Source organism: Lagenorhynchus albirostris, chromosome 13 (assembly GCF_949774975.1).
Source record: "Lagenorhynchus albirostris chromosome 13, mLagAlb1.1, whole genome shotgun sequence".
Lineage (NCBI taxonomy): Eukaryota > Metazoa > Chordata > Mammalia > Artiodactyla > Delphinidae > Lagenorhynchus > Lagenorhynchus albirostris.
The window spans coordinates 87201844-87217261 of NC_083107.1; the positions used below are offsets into that span (position 1 = coordinate 87201844).

At 49.7% G+C, this 15418-nt stretch overlaps 2 protein-coding genes across 3 annotated transcripts in view; one reads left to right on the plus strand and one right to left on the minus strand.

Moving 5' to 3' along the window:
• Positions 1–1011, minus strand: part of TRAPPC12 (trafficking protein particle complex subunit 12) — a 65170-nt gene extending 64159 nt beyond the window's left edge. The window contains exons 1-2 of the mRNA XM_060169443.1: positions 932–1011; positions 400–474 (exon numbers count right to left, since the gene is read on the minus strand). The gene's annotated coding sequence lies outside the window, so the exon portion shown is untranslated. The remainder of the gene's footprint in view (positions 1–399; positions 475–931) is intronic.
• Positions 1012–4771: 3760 nt separating this feature from the next.
• Positions 4772–15418, plus strand: part of EIPR1 (EARP complex and GARP complex interacting protein 1) — an 89840-nt gene continuing 79193 nt past the window's right edge. For both annotated transcript variants that reach the window (XM_060169546.1, XM_060169547.1), the window contains exons 1-2: positions 4772–4916; positions 8127–8210. In XM_060169546.1, coding sequence (XP_060025529.1) covers positions 4875–4916; positions 8127–8210 — 126 coding nt within the window. In that variant the 5' untranslated portion in view covers positions 4772–4874. The remainder of the gene's footprint in view (positions 4917–8126; positions 8211–15418) is intronic.

The following is a 15418-nucleotide window of genomic DNA, read 5'->3' on the forward strand; positions in this document are numbered from 1 at the left end:
AAGATCCTGTCTGAAATCACAGGATGTGCGGACTGGTGAATTTTATCCTATTTGAAGTCCTCAATCCCTTCTCCCAGCCCATCACACAGGGGCCCTAACTCGCTGTATGCCACCCAGTACAACCTTCTGAATTGACGAAAAGAAACAAGAAGTATTTAAATATAGTGTTTTCCAGTAGCTATAAAGAGATACGGCAGGTCCAAGGAAATGTTTCATTGGGGTCAAACTCTTTTGTGGATGAGGGTGAGGAAAACAGGCATATTTTAAAGCACACCTTTGAGCCTTATGCTCTTTTACAATAAAAGTGTTTTCAAATCTTCCCAGTATATGCACTCTTGTCAGTCAGCTCTGTCCTGGATGCTGTCCTGGAAGGAATCAGCCAACATTTACAAGACTTACATGCTTTTACACAAACCACCGCATTTTGCCCGCACAATACTGAGTCTTGCCGGGCGAGTCACTGTGAACGTCCACCTGCCGGAGAGTAAACCAGGACTAAGAAGTCACTGAGGGCCACGGCTGGGACCTGGGCCGCAGACCCCTCCCCAGCTTTCGGTGCCAAGCATTGGGGGCTGCTCCGGGGGTGTGCAGCCAACGGCCGCCCCCGGAAGGGAAGGCCCGCGCTGCGGACCCGGCAGGACCAGCCTGGGCTTGGCGGGAGGAGGGACAGAGACGAGACCCCGGGGAGGAAACACCCTCGGAGAGGAGAGACCCTCCGGGGAGGAAACCCCGGGGAAAAGAACTCCCGGGAAGAGAACCCTGGGGAGGAGACACGCCCGGAGAGGAGAGACCCGGGGAGAAGAACCTCGGGGAGGACACCCCGGGGAGGAGACCCGGAGAGAAGACCCCCGGCGGACTGTGTCTGAGGGCCGGCGGGGCTGCGGTTAGGGACAACACGACCTCCTCCCTACAGCCCGGGCCCTGTCCTCACCTGCCACCGGCCCCCTGGGGTTGGAGAAAGGGTCACCTACAGCCGTAACCCAGGGTGCAAGGAGAAGGGTAGAGGAAGCCGGGAAGGAGTGACTGGAATCGGCGCCTCCTGCGGCTTCTGCGCCTGCGCGCGCCTGCTCCCGCGCATGCCCAGTGCAGGAGCCAAGCGCCCGGCGCGTTTCCGGTTCACGCATTGGTGGGCGGGGCGTGGGCCCCAAGGTGGGGATCGGGGGCGGGGAATGCGCGGGGGGAGTTCAACCCTCCCCTGGGACTGGGGAGGGAAATCGTTGTGACCCTCAGAGGCGACAAACAAACCTGTGGCAGAGGGACAGCTGGAAGGGAGATGGTTAAGCTCTTTATTTTCCTGGCCAAAGCACCCTAGAAACATTTATTTTCAGGGATTTGTCTTTGTGCCTATATGTATTTTCAACTTTTCCTGCCATGCATCTGTACTACTGTGTAACCACATTAACGATAAAAATGGTAATAATAATACGAATAATAGCTGGGTGGATTTAATCCAACAGTATGAAGATCCTGCATTCCTTAGCGCCGCAACTTAATCTTAGGCAAACGGTGCCGGTGAATAGGATGCCCACGTGTGTGCCTCTGCTTCCTTGATTTCTGGTGTAACCACCCAGATCTCTTCGTTCATCCAAGGATTCCTATCCAGCTTAAGTACCAGGCACAGCGCTAGGCGCTGGAGCACAACTAAGCCAAACCAGACCCCGCCAATTCTTTATTCTTATTTTTCAATGATTTAAAATATTTTATTTTTGACAAATAAAAATCGTATATATTTAAGGGGTACAACATGATGTTTTGATATCTAACCTAAGTGTCCATCATCGGATGAATGGATAAAGAAGATGTGGCACATAAAAAGAAACGAAATTGAGTTATTTGTAGTGAGGTGGATGGACCTAGAGTCTGTCATACAGAGTGAACTCAGAAAGAGAAAGACAAATACCGTATGCTAAAACATATATATGGAATCTAAGAAAAAAAATGTCATGAACCTAGGGATAAGACAGGAATAAAGACACAGACCTACTAGAGAATGGACTTGAGGATATGGTGAGGGGGAAGGGTAAGCTGTGACAAAGTGAGAGAGTGGCATGGACATATATACACTACCAAACATAAAATAGATAGCTAGTGGGAAGCAGCCGCATAGCACAGGGAGATCAGTTCGGTGCTTTGTGACCACCTAGAGGGGTGGGATAGGGAGGGTGGGAGGGAGGGAGATGCAAGAGGGAAGAGATATGGGAACATATGTATATGTATAACTGATTCCCTTTGTTATAAAGCAGAAACTAACGCACCATTGTAAAGCAATTATACTCCAATAAAGATGTAAAAAAAATTTTATTTTTGACAAATAAAAATCGTATATATTTAAGGTGTACAATGTGATGTTTTGATATATCTGTACATTGTGAGATGATGACCACAATGGAACTAATGAACTTATTCATCACCTCACTTATTTCCCATTTTCTGTGTTTGTGGTGAAAACACTTGAAATCTACTCTCCACAAATTTCAATTATAGTATATATTTTTAAATTGGAGTATAATTGCTTTACAATGTTGTTAGTTTCTGCTGTACAACGAAGTGAGTCAGCTGTATGTATACATATATCCCCTCCCTCTTGGACCTCCCACCATCCCACCCATCTAAGTCATCACAGAGCACCGGGCTGAGCTTCCTGTGCCTTATAGCATGTTCCCACTAGCTATCAAGTATAGGATACATTATTATTAACTATCTCTCCAGAACTTATTCATCTTATAATTGAAAGTTTGTACTTTTTGATCAATATCTCCCTTTTCTCCCACCCCTCAGCCTCTGGTAACCGCCATTCTACTCTCTGTTACAAAGATTTCAACTTTCTCTTTTAGATTCCACATGTATGTGGAATCATACTGTATTTGTCTTTCTGTATCTGGCTTATTTCATTTAGCACAATGTCCTCTAGGTTCATTCATGTTGTCACAAACGACAGGACCTCCTTCATTTTAAGGTTGAATAATATTTCATTATATATATGAAAAAGCATGTTAAAAAACATTGACCAGCTTAAACTGCTTATTCTCCTTAAATTGATTAATCAAACCTTGAGTTATTTTACAGACAGCACTGCACGTGTCTCCAGGATGACCCCCAAAGAATCTTCAGTCTACAGAACTCAACTAGAAATGTCACTGGAGCCCTTTATGAGGCAAGAAATCTTTCAATAAGGAAAATCTGGCTTCCAGCAGCACCGGTAGTTTATATGGACTGATTTGAGGCTAACCAATCAGCTTTCAAGTTTGAAATTTCCCTAACCCCTTAAATTTCACCCTGAACCTTGGACTGGGGAGACTGATTTGAGACCTGTCTCCCATTTCCTTACTGGTCAACCTCACAATAAAGATCATTCTTTTCTCAAAAGCTGGTACCATAGTATTGTCTTCTATGGGCATAAGGCAGTGAGCCCTTGCTGAGTGTGTGCATACACACACACACACACAAACTCACACACATTTAGGTTGTTTCCATGTCTCAGCTACTGCAAATAATCCTGCAGTGAACATGGAGTGCAGATATCTCTTCAAGATAGGGATTTCATTTTCTTCGGATCTCGAAAGTGGGATTGTGAGATCATATGGTAGCTCTATTTTTAATTTTTTGAGGAGTCTCCATACTGTTTACCATAGTCGATGTATCCTTTTACATTCTCATCAGCAGTGTACAAAGGTTCCCTTTTCTCCAATCCTGCCAACACTTAACTTTTAACTTTTTGGTGACAACCATTCTAACAGGTGTGAGGTGATAGCTCGTTGTGGTTCATTTGCATTTCCCTGATGATCAGTGATATCAAACATCTTTTCATATACCTACTCCAGACCTCATTATTTGAAACAAAGATTAAGGGAAGAGGGAAAAGTTAAATGGTCACACAGATGGAGGAGAGGTGCATGGTCCTGGAAACCTATGGGACCCAGGTTAGTGAAGGAGGTTCAGCTATGGGGATTTTGGGGCTCCATGCAATGTCGTTCCTGTCTGCCAAAGGCATTGCCTAATGTCAAGGCAGGCACTTTGGGAGTACTGCCTGAGCGGGGCAACCTCTCCAGCATGACAGTCCTTGGAGATCCAATGACCCCAGGATCTTCCCACCAGGCTCCCTACAGAGGCAAATGCTGCCAAACAATGCCAGTGGTTCGATGCCAGGCATCACCCCAGCCCTGGCAGTGCGATCCCTTGGCCACGCCACACACACCGCCTGGCGCCTGCAGATATGAACTAGCCCGGTCCCTGACTTTAAGGATCCTGGTCCCGGCCTACCTAAGTCTGACAGGCCAGACACATACCCTAGCCCCCCAACTTAACCCCTCTGTGCCCTCAACTGTCACTGAAATTTGCAGCGGCCTATCTGTAAAATGTAAGAATGATGCCTTAGCCGTAAGGCTGGAGCGAAGAACTTAACGACAGTGCCTACAAAGCATGCGTCCCGGCACCCAGCCGTCCAACGACAGCGTCACAGCCTCAGGGAAGCCATTCCCTCTGGGGCGATGGGGCAGGGAGGGGCCCGAGCTGCAGACCGCCGGGCGGCCGTAACTGCGAGCCGGGCCGGGCCGGCTTCGCTCCGCCCCCGCCTCCCTGCGGGAGTCCCCAGGCCGGTCGTCCCCTCGCAGTCCCACTATCCGGGGCCTGGGAGCTGAGAGCCCGGATGGGAGCCAAGTGGGCATGCGCACAAGCCCGGCGCTGCCGCCATTGGCCGCCGGCGAGGAGCGCATTGATGACTCATCAGGAAAACACCGGAAGTGAGCCCTACGGGAGCCGGGGTGGGCCAGAAAGCGTTCCGGTTTGGCGCCGCCGGGGCTGGAGGGAATGAATGGACGCTGAGGTGGGGCGCACCCGCTCCGGGGACCGGCCTTAGGCGAGTGAGCCGCCGCAGCATGGAGGACGACGCGCCCGTGATCTACGGCCTGGAGTTCCAGGTGGGTGACAGGAGAGCCCAGCGACGTCGGTGCAGCCGAGGTCACTGGGGATTCGGGGGCCAGACGCCCTGGTCATCCAGGACGGGCCGGGGGCCTGCGTGACACACGGGGGGCGCAGCGGTTCTGCCCGCGACCCCCCGGCTTGGGAGCCCCCGCCGCCTCCCCTCAGCCCCGGGCGTTCCTTGTGGCCTAAGTCTCACCACTCACTTCGGTGTATTTGCTTGTGTACCTTTCCTCCAGCATTGGCGTTCCTGGAAGCAGGCACTCTATTTTTTTCTTTTTTATGTTAAAAGAAGTAGCTGATTTTTGCACTTGTTTACACAGCTCTGTGGGCCATGGCTTTCTTGAATTTGAAGAACCATTACTACAGTAAACATAAAAGAACCGAAAGTTATAGTGGAGGTTTGGTTGTCAGTGATGTTTAAATCACTGTGGAGAACAGTTTACATAGACGATGGGAATCTGATTATTGACCATTGACTGAAGGTAATGAGGCTTGGAGGGTAAAATGAGGCACCACTGTGCAAATAAGAGGCAGAAGACCGGCACAGAGGGGCCGTTAAAATGAGAAAATGCCAAGCACATCCGTGTTTCTGCAACGTTTTGACTTGTGTTCATGATTTTAGCTCTTTTTCTTTTTGTGTATTTAAAATTTTTAAAACAAGTAATTCTTACGAGTTGTTTAAGCAGTCAGTGGCTGAAAATCTGATTAAAAATCAGCCAGCCCTAAGCACTCCCTTTCCATCTTATCTGAGTTCTTGAGAACAACCACTTTCAACATTTTAAAAAGCGTTTCTTCTAGTCTTTACCTTCTTGCTTTTATCTCTCGATATAACCTGGTGACTGGATGGCATGGCACGTGAGGATTTTTGGCTTTTTCTATGCTCTCCTGTCTTCCTTCAGACTCCCAATATAGTTAATTACAATCTTTTGCCAAATCTATACTCAGGTTTCTCGTTTTTCTAATTACATTGTTGACTGCTGATTCAAGTAGGGTTCCATGACTTGTTTAGCCAGCTTTTCAGGATTTTTGCGCAGAAAAAATTTGAATTTTAAGTCGAGTACCTTACCTTATCTTTGTGTGCGTGTCCTGGATTGCCTGGTTAGTGCAGTCCTTACTAGCTGTGCACCCGGTGCCGGTTTCTCCTCCCAGAGTTTCCCCTTCCTTGTCCTGCATCCCTTTGAGCCAAGTGCCCAAGTTCTTGTGTTTCTATTACCATAACCTAGATGGTCTTGGGTGTGCTGTTCCTTTCACACTTGCTCTGTAAGATGATGACTGGAAATCTGTTTACACTATAAAGACAAGTAATATATCAAATCTTGGGTGAGTTTTAGGACCCTTTTTCTTAAAGGGTGGAAGATTATTTTAAAGGACGTACAGTAACTGTGATCAAATAGCCAGTGGATCTGCTGCTTCCAGCCCAATGCACGAAGACACTGCATTTTAACAGTGCCAGATTGAAGCACAAAGCCGTCTTATAGTTTCATTCTATAGATTTGTTGTGTCTTCAGATATTGCATACATTATTCGTTGGGGTTTCTGTCTTTGCGTCCTTCCAGCATTGGGTCTGGTTTTCAGTTCCTCCAGCTGTGTCGACTCAGGTTCAGTTGTCTGGGGTTGTCTTGCCTTCCCTCTCTAGTCTTTTCTCGCTTGTGAAGAGGTGATTGCTCCATTGAGTTCTGTAGGTGAGTGTCCGTGTGTATAATCACGGGCTCTGGCTCTTCTGTGGCAGCATCCGCCTAATGCTTGCATCTTCTGACGCCTTTTCCCGTTGTCTCCTCCCCTCCCCCTCCCCCTCCCCCTCCCTCCTCGCGGTGCCCTTGCAGGGCTCCCGTGCTGGCCCCTAGATCATGTCCAGGGCTGAGCCCTTGCGCGCAGCAGCTTGCTGTAGGCTCTGTAGGTGGAGGTGGGCCAGACCCACGCCCAGGCCGACAGGAGTGCTTGCAGCTCAGGGCTTTGTTGAGTAAACCCTTTAGCTGGCATTTACCCCGAGGCCACGGCGTCTGGCAGAGTCCGGCTTCCCACTCCGTCCCACGGAGCCCCAGGCTGCTCCCGAGGAGATGCCAGTCCGTCCCCAGCCCTGCTCTTGTTCTTGCCCCGGCGTGTGCAGGGCACCTGTTTCTGCCACCCCCTCCGGGCGGTTCCTGGTGTTGTCCCCGCCTGTGTCTGGGGTGTTGCGGCCAGCGTCCTCTGGGCGTCTTCTCTCAGCTGGGGCCTTGGCCGCCTCGGAGGCTTTGTTCTCAGGTGTGTTAGGATTACAGATGTTTCCACATTTCACTGAAGACAGAGTTTGTGTTTGTGCTCTTCATTTTCCTTCCTGCTTTTGTATGATTTCCCAGAGTCTGAGAAGAGAGGAGAGAAGTCTTCGCCACTGTTTGAAAAGTGAGCTCCAGACTTGGCTGGGCGAGGTGTCTGGGGCAGGCGGCGGGCGGGCACAGGAGCGCCAGCGGGCTCAGGTCACCTGAGATCCACTCAAGGGCTGAGGTGACTTGGAGCTCCAGGCTGAGCAGGTTCATCTCACTCTAGTTCGCCCTTGCGCCTGGCCTGTGACCCGGGCTGGGGAGGATCCCACCCCAAAGCCTCGCGCTCTGCTGGCCCCTCCTCCCCCGAGGATCCTGCACTCCGCTCGCCCAGCTCTGGGAGCCCGTAAGACGCTCTCCTCAGCATCACCGCTTAGCCCCCTGTTCCAAATTGATGAGGGCCTCCAGGCGAAAGTGGGTAGGAGGTCAGCCCTCCTCTAACTTCTCTCCTTTCCTGGAGCTTGCATTTCCCGACTGGCAGCTTTCTGCAGCCTTGAAACAAACTCAAGCTTTTTGGTTTTGTTTTTCCAGCTGGCTCTGCAGGAGACTTGGCCTAAACCACCTGTTCTGCCATCACTGGGAGCCATTTTCTGCTCTGTTATTGAAGAATAATTTGTTCAACCAATCAATTACTGTTGAAAATAAATAATGGTTTTGTTAAAGAACACAATTTATATCTTTATTGCTTAATTTTTATGCCCACTTACAGTTGTTTCCAGGTATACTTTGGAAGTGGAATTGTGTCACAAAGTGTACAAGAGTTGAGGGCTCTTCGTGCATGGTTCTAAATTGCCTTGCAGGCGCTCTGTACCAGTTGCTACTCCATCAGCAGTAGAAGAGGCAACTGCCTTTCTAATCTGTTAGATCCCACCTTCATACATGTGTGTGCATTTTCCTTCCCTCCTGCAGGCACGTGCTCTCACACCTCAAACGGCAGAAACAGATGCCATTCGGTTTCTGGTTGGGACGCAGTCTCTAAAATATGATAATCAGGTAACTATTTTTGACAAATGTATACATGTTAATTACTAAGGCTGTTCTTGGTTTTATAACCATTTCGTTCTTGATTTTTCAAGCAGCATTTGAGAAAATTAATGCCACACAAACAAAATAAAACTTCCATTGGGATTTACATAGCCAACTGTATGTGATGATTGAATTAAATAATTTAAACTTATTCTGTGTAGCATTATTGCCGTAGTTTCGTGTTTTGGTTTTGTGGGTATATAGGTTTCACCGTGTAAGTGGTTGAGAAGCAACCCAGGGCACGAGGTCAGCATCACCCCTTTGACCCCAGCCAGTGGTCGACTGCTCTAATGGCTCACAGCACTCTCTCTAGCTGAGCCTGGACGAGGCTGTAATCCCGCTGCAACATAGAGTTCCAGGCTGTCGCTGCCAGTTGGTCCAGGGAGATATACAGGGTGTGACCTGTGTGCTGTCCTGGCCACTATAGTGGAAAGGCTGTTGGATACTCACAAGATTGAGGTTCAGTCCACGGCTTGACACAAAAGTATGACCTCGAGCGAACGGATTAACCTTGCTGGACTTCGTCTTCCTCATCCTCAAATAGAGGTAGGGTTGTCTGCAGGTGCCGTGGATGTTGCGGAGTTGTGCACTGCCGTTGATCTTGGGGAAACGCATGTCAGGCGGTGTCACGTGGTGCAGCCCCCATCCAGTTACTGTTGTCACTGGGGGGTAATGGTGTTAGAATCGCTGTCCAAGAGTATTCAGTGCCACGTGGGGTGTGGTGAAATCCTCACTCTCCCATGTTGATGAGGGACTTTATGTTGGCATAGTCATTGTGGCACTAATTTGATGGTATACATCTAGAGCTTCATAAATAAATGTTCATATTATTTAACACGTAATTCTTATACTCAAAATATCGAAAAAGCTTTATATACAAGGGATAATATCGTATTGGTGCATAGAATGGTGAAAGCACGAGAAGCGATCCCATCGTGCAGGTAGTAGGTTGGATCCTATGGCATTCGCATCCTCGAAGGCAGAGTCACATGACTAGGCTGGCTGAGCCTGGCCGCTGTTGGCTGTGTGCTCCCTCACTGCACGCCTGAAAAGCTGAGTCTCCTCAGAAGCGTTACAACCTAAAAATTCTTAGGTGATTCTGTGAAATGTTCAGATTGTATATACTGTGCGATCACTATTGTGTAAAAAAAAAAAAAGTAGATTGTTCTGCAATATATACAAATATCGAATCATTCCATTGTACACCTGAAACTGATGTAATGTTATGTCAATTATACCTCTATAAAAAAAGTAGGTAAAGTACAAAATTGAATCTCAGCATAGAATAAAGACTAGAAATAGGTCAAAAGGGCTCGAAATTTGAGCCATGGTTATCTTCAGGGAATGTGAATGTGATGTAAATTGTTTCTTTATAATTTCCAGTTTTCTGAATATGTGTGTGTGTTACTTTCCTCCTGGAAAATGTCAGATGGGAATGATTTATTTATAAAGATAGTTAGCAGTGGCTGTCTCACAGGGCAAGAGGAAACCCGGTGACGGCACCGTGCAGCCTGGGGGTGCTGGTTGGCGGAGAGAGGGGAAGGCTAACCAGGTGACAGCACAGGGAGCTGGTGACAGGAGGCACAGCTGTTTCCTCTGGGGATGGATGGGTGGAGTTTGTGATGGGGGAGGTGTTAGAGGCCTGGGGACAGAGCCAGGTGGACGACTAACTGCCTTTTTCTCATCTAGTTGTGTTTCAATTCCACCCAGCTCCGGGCCTGTACCATTGACCTTCTTGGTAGAACATCAGTTTTTATTTTTATTTTTTTTGGCTGCACCGCACGGCTTTCAGGATGTTAGTTCCCCAACCAGGGGTTGAACCCACGTCCTCAGTGGTGAACGCTCAGAGTCCTAACCACTGGACCACCAGGGGATTCCTGAACATGTTTTTAAACTTCTTAAGAAAAGAAAGAAATTGTTATTATTATTTAATGAGGGATGCTTATAAATTTTTTCTAGAAAATATTAAAAGCTGACAGAAACAAATGAATTAAGAACAAAATGAGGTAGTGTAAGGCATTAATAAGTTACATTGTACCTGGTTTTATCAGGCAAAATTGTATACCATTTGGTTATGATACTAAGAAAGGATCAGCTCCAAATGACGTAAAGTGCTTTAATCTTCCTGAAATCCTTTTTGAAGCAAGATAATCTCGGGGGTGGGCCCAAGCATCTGCATTGCTAACCAGTGTCAGGGAGCACCTCTTATGTGGCCCTGTCATAATGGATCGTAATTATCTAAGCCAGGGGGGACATCAGCCTCCTGACAAACGTAGTTTACAGCTCCATATGCCTGTTTATCAAATGTACTCTCTGCGGGAACAGTCCTGGCTTTTAGAATATGGGCCGTCGGTCCGTGGGCCTAGTGAAAGAAACATTATCATCTTAGATGAGAGACTTTGGTTCTTCTTAAAAATCAGTCTTAGAAATCCAACTTTCCAATGGTAAGGTCCAGAAAAGTTCGGTAGTTAATGGTAACAAGTGCGTAACTCTTGGTAACCTCTGCCGCATCCTCCAGCGTGTAAGGCTCCTTGAGTGCTAGATGCAGAACCACTGTGTGCTCTGCCGGCTCTTTCCTTTCAAAGTCCTCATTAAGGGCTTCCCTGGTGGCGCAGTGGTTGAGAGTCCGCCTGCCGATGCAGGGGACACGGGTTCGCGCCCCGGTCCGGGAAGATCCCATATGCCGCAGAGCAGCTGGGCCCGTCAGCCATGGCCGCTGAGCCTGCGCGTCCGGAGCCTGTGCTCCGCAACGGGAGAGGCCACAGCAGTGAGAGGCCCAAGTACTGGGAAAAAAAAAAAAAAAAAAAGTCCTCATTAAGCTGCTGATTCAGGCTTGCAGCCTCTGGCTTCAGTTATTTTTTTCTGGCCACAGTTGAATTAAAGGGTGGAGGCTGAGGTTTATAACTTTCTCTTTACACTCTTCACCTGTGGTGGTCTTTTGGCTGTTAATCCAGATGATAGGAATGAAAGAGTGTTTCTGACCTGCTGGTGTTTCTTTTCTGTTTCCGGGAAAGGTACGTGGCCTTGTTGGGACAGTCATTCATTCACTCACTCACTCATTCATTCATTTGCTCAGCAATGCTTATTTAGTGTGGTGACAGGACTCTGATTCCTCTCACTGTGTTAGGTGTGAGACTCACCGAAGGAACAGATACATTTGTGCCCCGAGTTCAGCTTCCAATGATGCGGTGACATAGATGTGCAGATAACTGCAGTGACACTGAGGAGAGAGGTCCAGGCGGAGTGGCATGTGGCCGGAAGGACACCAGTTTCTTCCTGGTGGCATCAGAGCCAGCGTCACAGAGAAGGGGGTGTCTGAGCTGAGGCCTTCAGGCTGTGATGAGTTGTGTCACTTGCTGGTGGGCCTGTGTTTTCATAGTACTTTGGCTCATCCCCGGGGAGGGAGCCCAGGGGGAAGGGAGAGGTGAGAGGGAGCAGGGGGGCCAGGCCGCGTGCATGGACACCTGTGCTGCCAGAAACAGTCCTCACGCCCGGCGTGCATGTTTCATCTCAGACATGCATGCCTGTTCTGCTCACGTCACACATGTGTTCCTCTCACACTTGACAGTGCTTCCCCTCACATATAGTATGTTTCCTCCCACATGTGAGACACAGGTCTTCTCGCATGTGATGTGCATGGTTCCCTACATGTGTGCCACATGCTTCCTCCCTCGTGTGACACGTGTTTCCAGAGGCACCTGCCCCCGGGAGAGGATGCCCTGCGGTGGGGGGAGCATAGCATCCCTATTTCCTTCTGTCTCCAGAGGAAGTCCGGTTGTCCCTCTGGTTTCTGACAGTGTTACTGTTATCACACGATTACCACCTGCGTTTTAAAATGATGAGGGCCTTCTGGCTGACTGCCCCTGTCTCCTTTCCCCTGTCTCCGGCTTGCTTCCCTGCAGTGAGGGTGGACAGGGGCTTCCCCTCTGTGTCCTCTCCCGTCAGCGGTGTCGTGTGGGTCCCTGTCTGGCAGTGCTGTGTGCTGTGTGTCTGTCATTCCCCTCCTTGGGACATGCTCCCAGCCGCCTCCAGCCATGAGCTGGTGAGAGAGAAAGATAATGATGGGGGTCCTGGCCTGTGAGCCACGGGGGACTGAGGGCCAGACGGGGAGTGCAGGCAAGTGGTGTCCACTGCGCCCTCAGTGGACAGGGCGGGTGCTATTGGCCCCATTTCCAAACGGAGGGGTCGGCTCTAGCAGCCACGCGGTTTCTCCCTGGGGCCCTGCTGAAACGCGGCAGGATGACCACCAAGCCACCGGCTCCCTCTCCCCGCGTCCTCCTCGCTTGCACGCGCCGTGAACTGTGAAGCTCGGCTGGGCGAGGGCGCGTCCTGGACACTTGCTGTGGCGCCCCCGCGGCTGATGCGCCTGTGGGAGGAGGTGCCGCCCCTGCCCCGAAGCACCTGCAGTGCCAGCTGTGACAGTGACAGTGGCATCACGTGACCTCAGCCCAGCTCTGAAACCCCGCCCTCCGGGGCTCCGCCCTGCCTGGGGAAGGAGGGGTGGCTGGTGGGGTTTCTGTCCCCCTCCCCAGCTTTGCCTCAGGCCATCAGCTCCTCCCTGGCAACTTAATCCCTAGAAAGCGCCCCTCACCTGAATCAGTGCTACTGAGTTCAGCCCGGCTGTTCTCGGGAAAATTTGAGGAGCTGTCACAGTTGCTGGCCTTTCTTTGTCTGATGAGCTGCTTTATTTTCTGTGCCTTTAATTTTGCGCTGCCTGTGTTTGCAGCAGGACGGGCACTTCTGGAGTCTTGGTCTCCCCTGAGCTCTCCTTTGTGAGAAGGTGGGCTCTCCTGGGAGGCTGTGCTCCTCCGGTCCAGCGGGAAGTCTGGCAGAGCCCAGGGGCAGGGCTTTCGCATTGCAGGGGTTGGGTTGCTTCTGCACCATGCTTTCCCTGCAGAATCTCTCTGCATGTTGCTTCTCCCCTATTTGTCGCGTAGATGGTGAGCGCCAGGGTGACAGGACCACTGTGGCCGGCCCTCTCTCAGTAGTCACTGAGAAGGCCGACATCCCCAAGGGGCTGGCAACGCAGTGGCCTTCTTTCCCCATGGCTCTTTTCCTTTGTAATCTTTTTTTTTTTTTTTTTTAACGTGTCAGCTCGATTGTTCTGTATTTGTATTTTGACCGAGGACAGCTTTGCTCATGTGCCCTCTCTGCCTGCAGGTCCTGTATTTGGCCACCCTCAGAATCACTGGAGGCGTTTGTTAGAAATTCAGGTTCCCAGCCCCACTCCAGACTGAGCCTCCATTTCTCCCCTGTCCCCCTCCCGTCCCCCTCCTCCTGCCCCTCCTCCCCCCCACCCCGTCTCCCTCCCTCCCCCCCATCTCCCCCCTTCCCCCTGACCCCGCCCCATCCTTCCCCCTCCTTTAATGACTACAGGAACTTATGCTCCTGTTAAGGAAGCATCAGGAAGAGCTGGGTTTCTGGTGAGGCTGGATCAAGGGCGATTTCTGGAAGCGAGAAGGGAGGATCCTTAACTTGCCCCTGGAGGCGAGCTTTTGCTTTTTCCTTTCCAATTTTACCACACTTTTTTGGTTTGTTTTTGAATTTTTAAGAGTTTACCTTGAGTTCAATAAGAAAAGAAGCACACAGAGGGCAGCGGCCTGGAGTCACATGCTCCAGTGATGGGTACTGTGGACAGGGACAGCTTTCTCTGAGCCCTGATTCTGCGGAAAGGTGAGGGGGCTTGATTAAGATCATCTTTACAGGCTTCCTAATAAGTTTTATAACTCTGGCTTCTAAATTTTTATAGTGTCATCTGTGCCCTTAGCCCTGCACTGGTAAGTCCAACTTTAAAATTTTAATAATGGTAATTCAAAAGATATGACCTTGAGCTTCATTACAAGCTGTTGGAAGCATTTTCCAAGCTCAGCAATTGCGTAAAGAATTTAAAGTAACATTTACACACTACCCAGACAACCACATGTCTTCCCCACCCTCTGAGCCAACACTAAATGTTCTGTCTTTTGTGCCCCCATAATCTTTTGCACTCACCTTAATCATAGTGTTTTCTCCACTGTAGTACTTGTTTTTGTAATTGGCCTGTAACTGCATATGTTTATGCAACAGAACATTGCTGTGTACGTTGTGTGAGCTGGGCAGAGGGTGGTGCCCTGAGGACAGGCAGTTAAGTTACCGTCTCTTTCTTCCGAATCAGGAGCTGCCTGCTACTCTTGCTGCCCTGCTGCAGTGCAAAGACCAGTGTCGGGGAGGGTGGGGTGTCCCGTGCCCCGACGGTGTGGAGGCTCTTAGCACAGGCTCTGGAATCCCATTTCTAACCGAATGAACTGTGATACTCCAGCTCTGTAAACCTTGGTTTCTTCCCCTGTAGTCGTGGCTAATAATGATAGGTTATCATATTATCACAGGGCTCTTTTTAGGATTAAAGGAACCAGCGTGTGTAAAATAGCTCGGTGCCTGTCGCATTTTGCATATTAGTCATTATTCTTTTGATCCCTACTTGTTTGTGGTGATGATGTCCTACCATTCTCTCCAAGCGTACCCGGATTACAACATCTCATGAAGACGTATCCTTTGGACCCGTCCATGAGCCTGCTGTAGGTGAGGACATGGAAGAATGCTAGGACTCCCAAGCTTAATGATGAAGGTTAAGGGCCATAGTATCAGACTATCAGGTTAGGAGAGGTGGACCTGTGGGGCCGGGGGGGTCTTGGACTCCTCCCAACGCCCAGCCGTCTAGGGCAGAGGCTGACTTGTGTGTGCCTGAGCGGGTAAGAAACGAGCCCAGAGGAAGACCAGCTGGGATCACGTACTAGAGCCTGTTTGGACCCCACGTGCTTCTGGTCTTCACAAGAAGGAATAGCCTTCCCCAGACGGAGCAGGTCCTCCAGAGGAGCGCAAAGTGTGGGCACAGAGGTCAGAGGTCCGGTGGAAGGACGGCTCCCAGCCAGGAGCTGCAGGTGTGCAGGGGGGCTGTGCGCTCACCTGGCACCTGGGTCCACAGAGCCAGCAGAGGAGGAGCCAGAGCTCTTGTGCTCCCCCGGGTGGTGGTCCCGATGCTTCAGGGTGCTGCAGAGGGAGAGCTCTGGGGAGAGGAAGAATTGTACATTTAAGTGCCTCATTTTTAAGTGTTCATGGATTTTCTTATAAGGAGGAAACGTCAAATACTTAAGAAAAAAATTTCCTGTTCACCCTAACAACACAAAAATTCTGCCTGA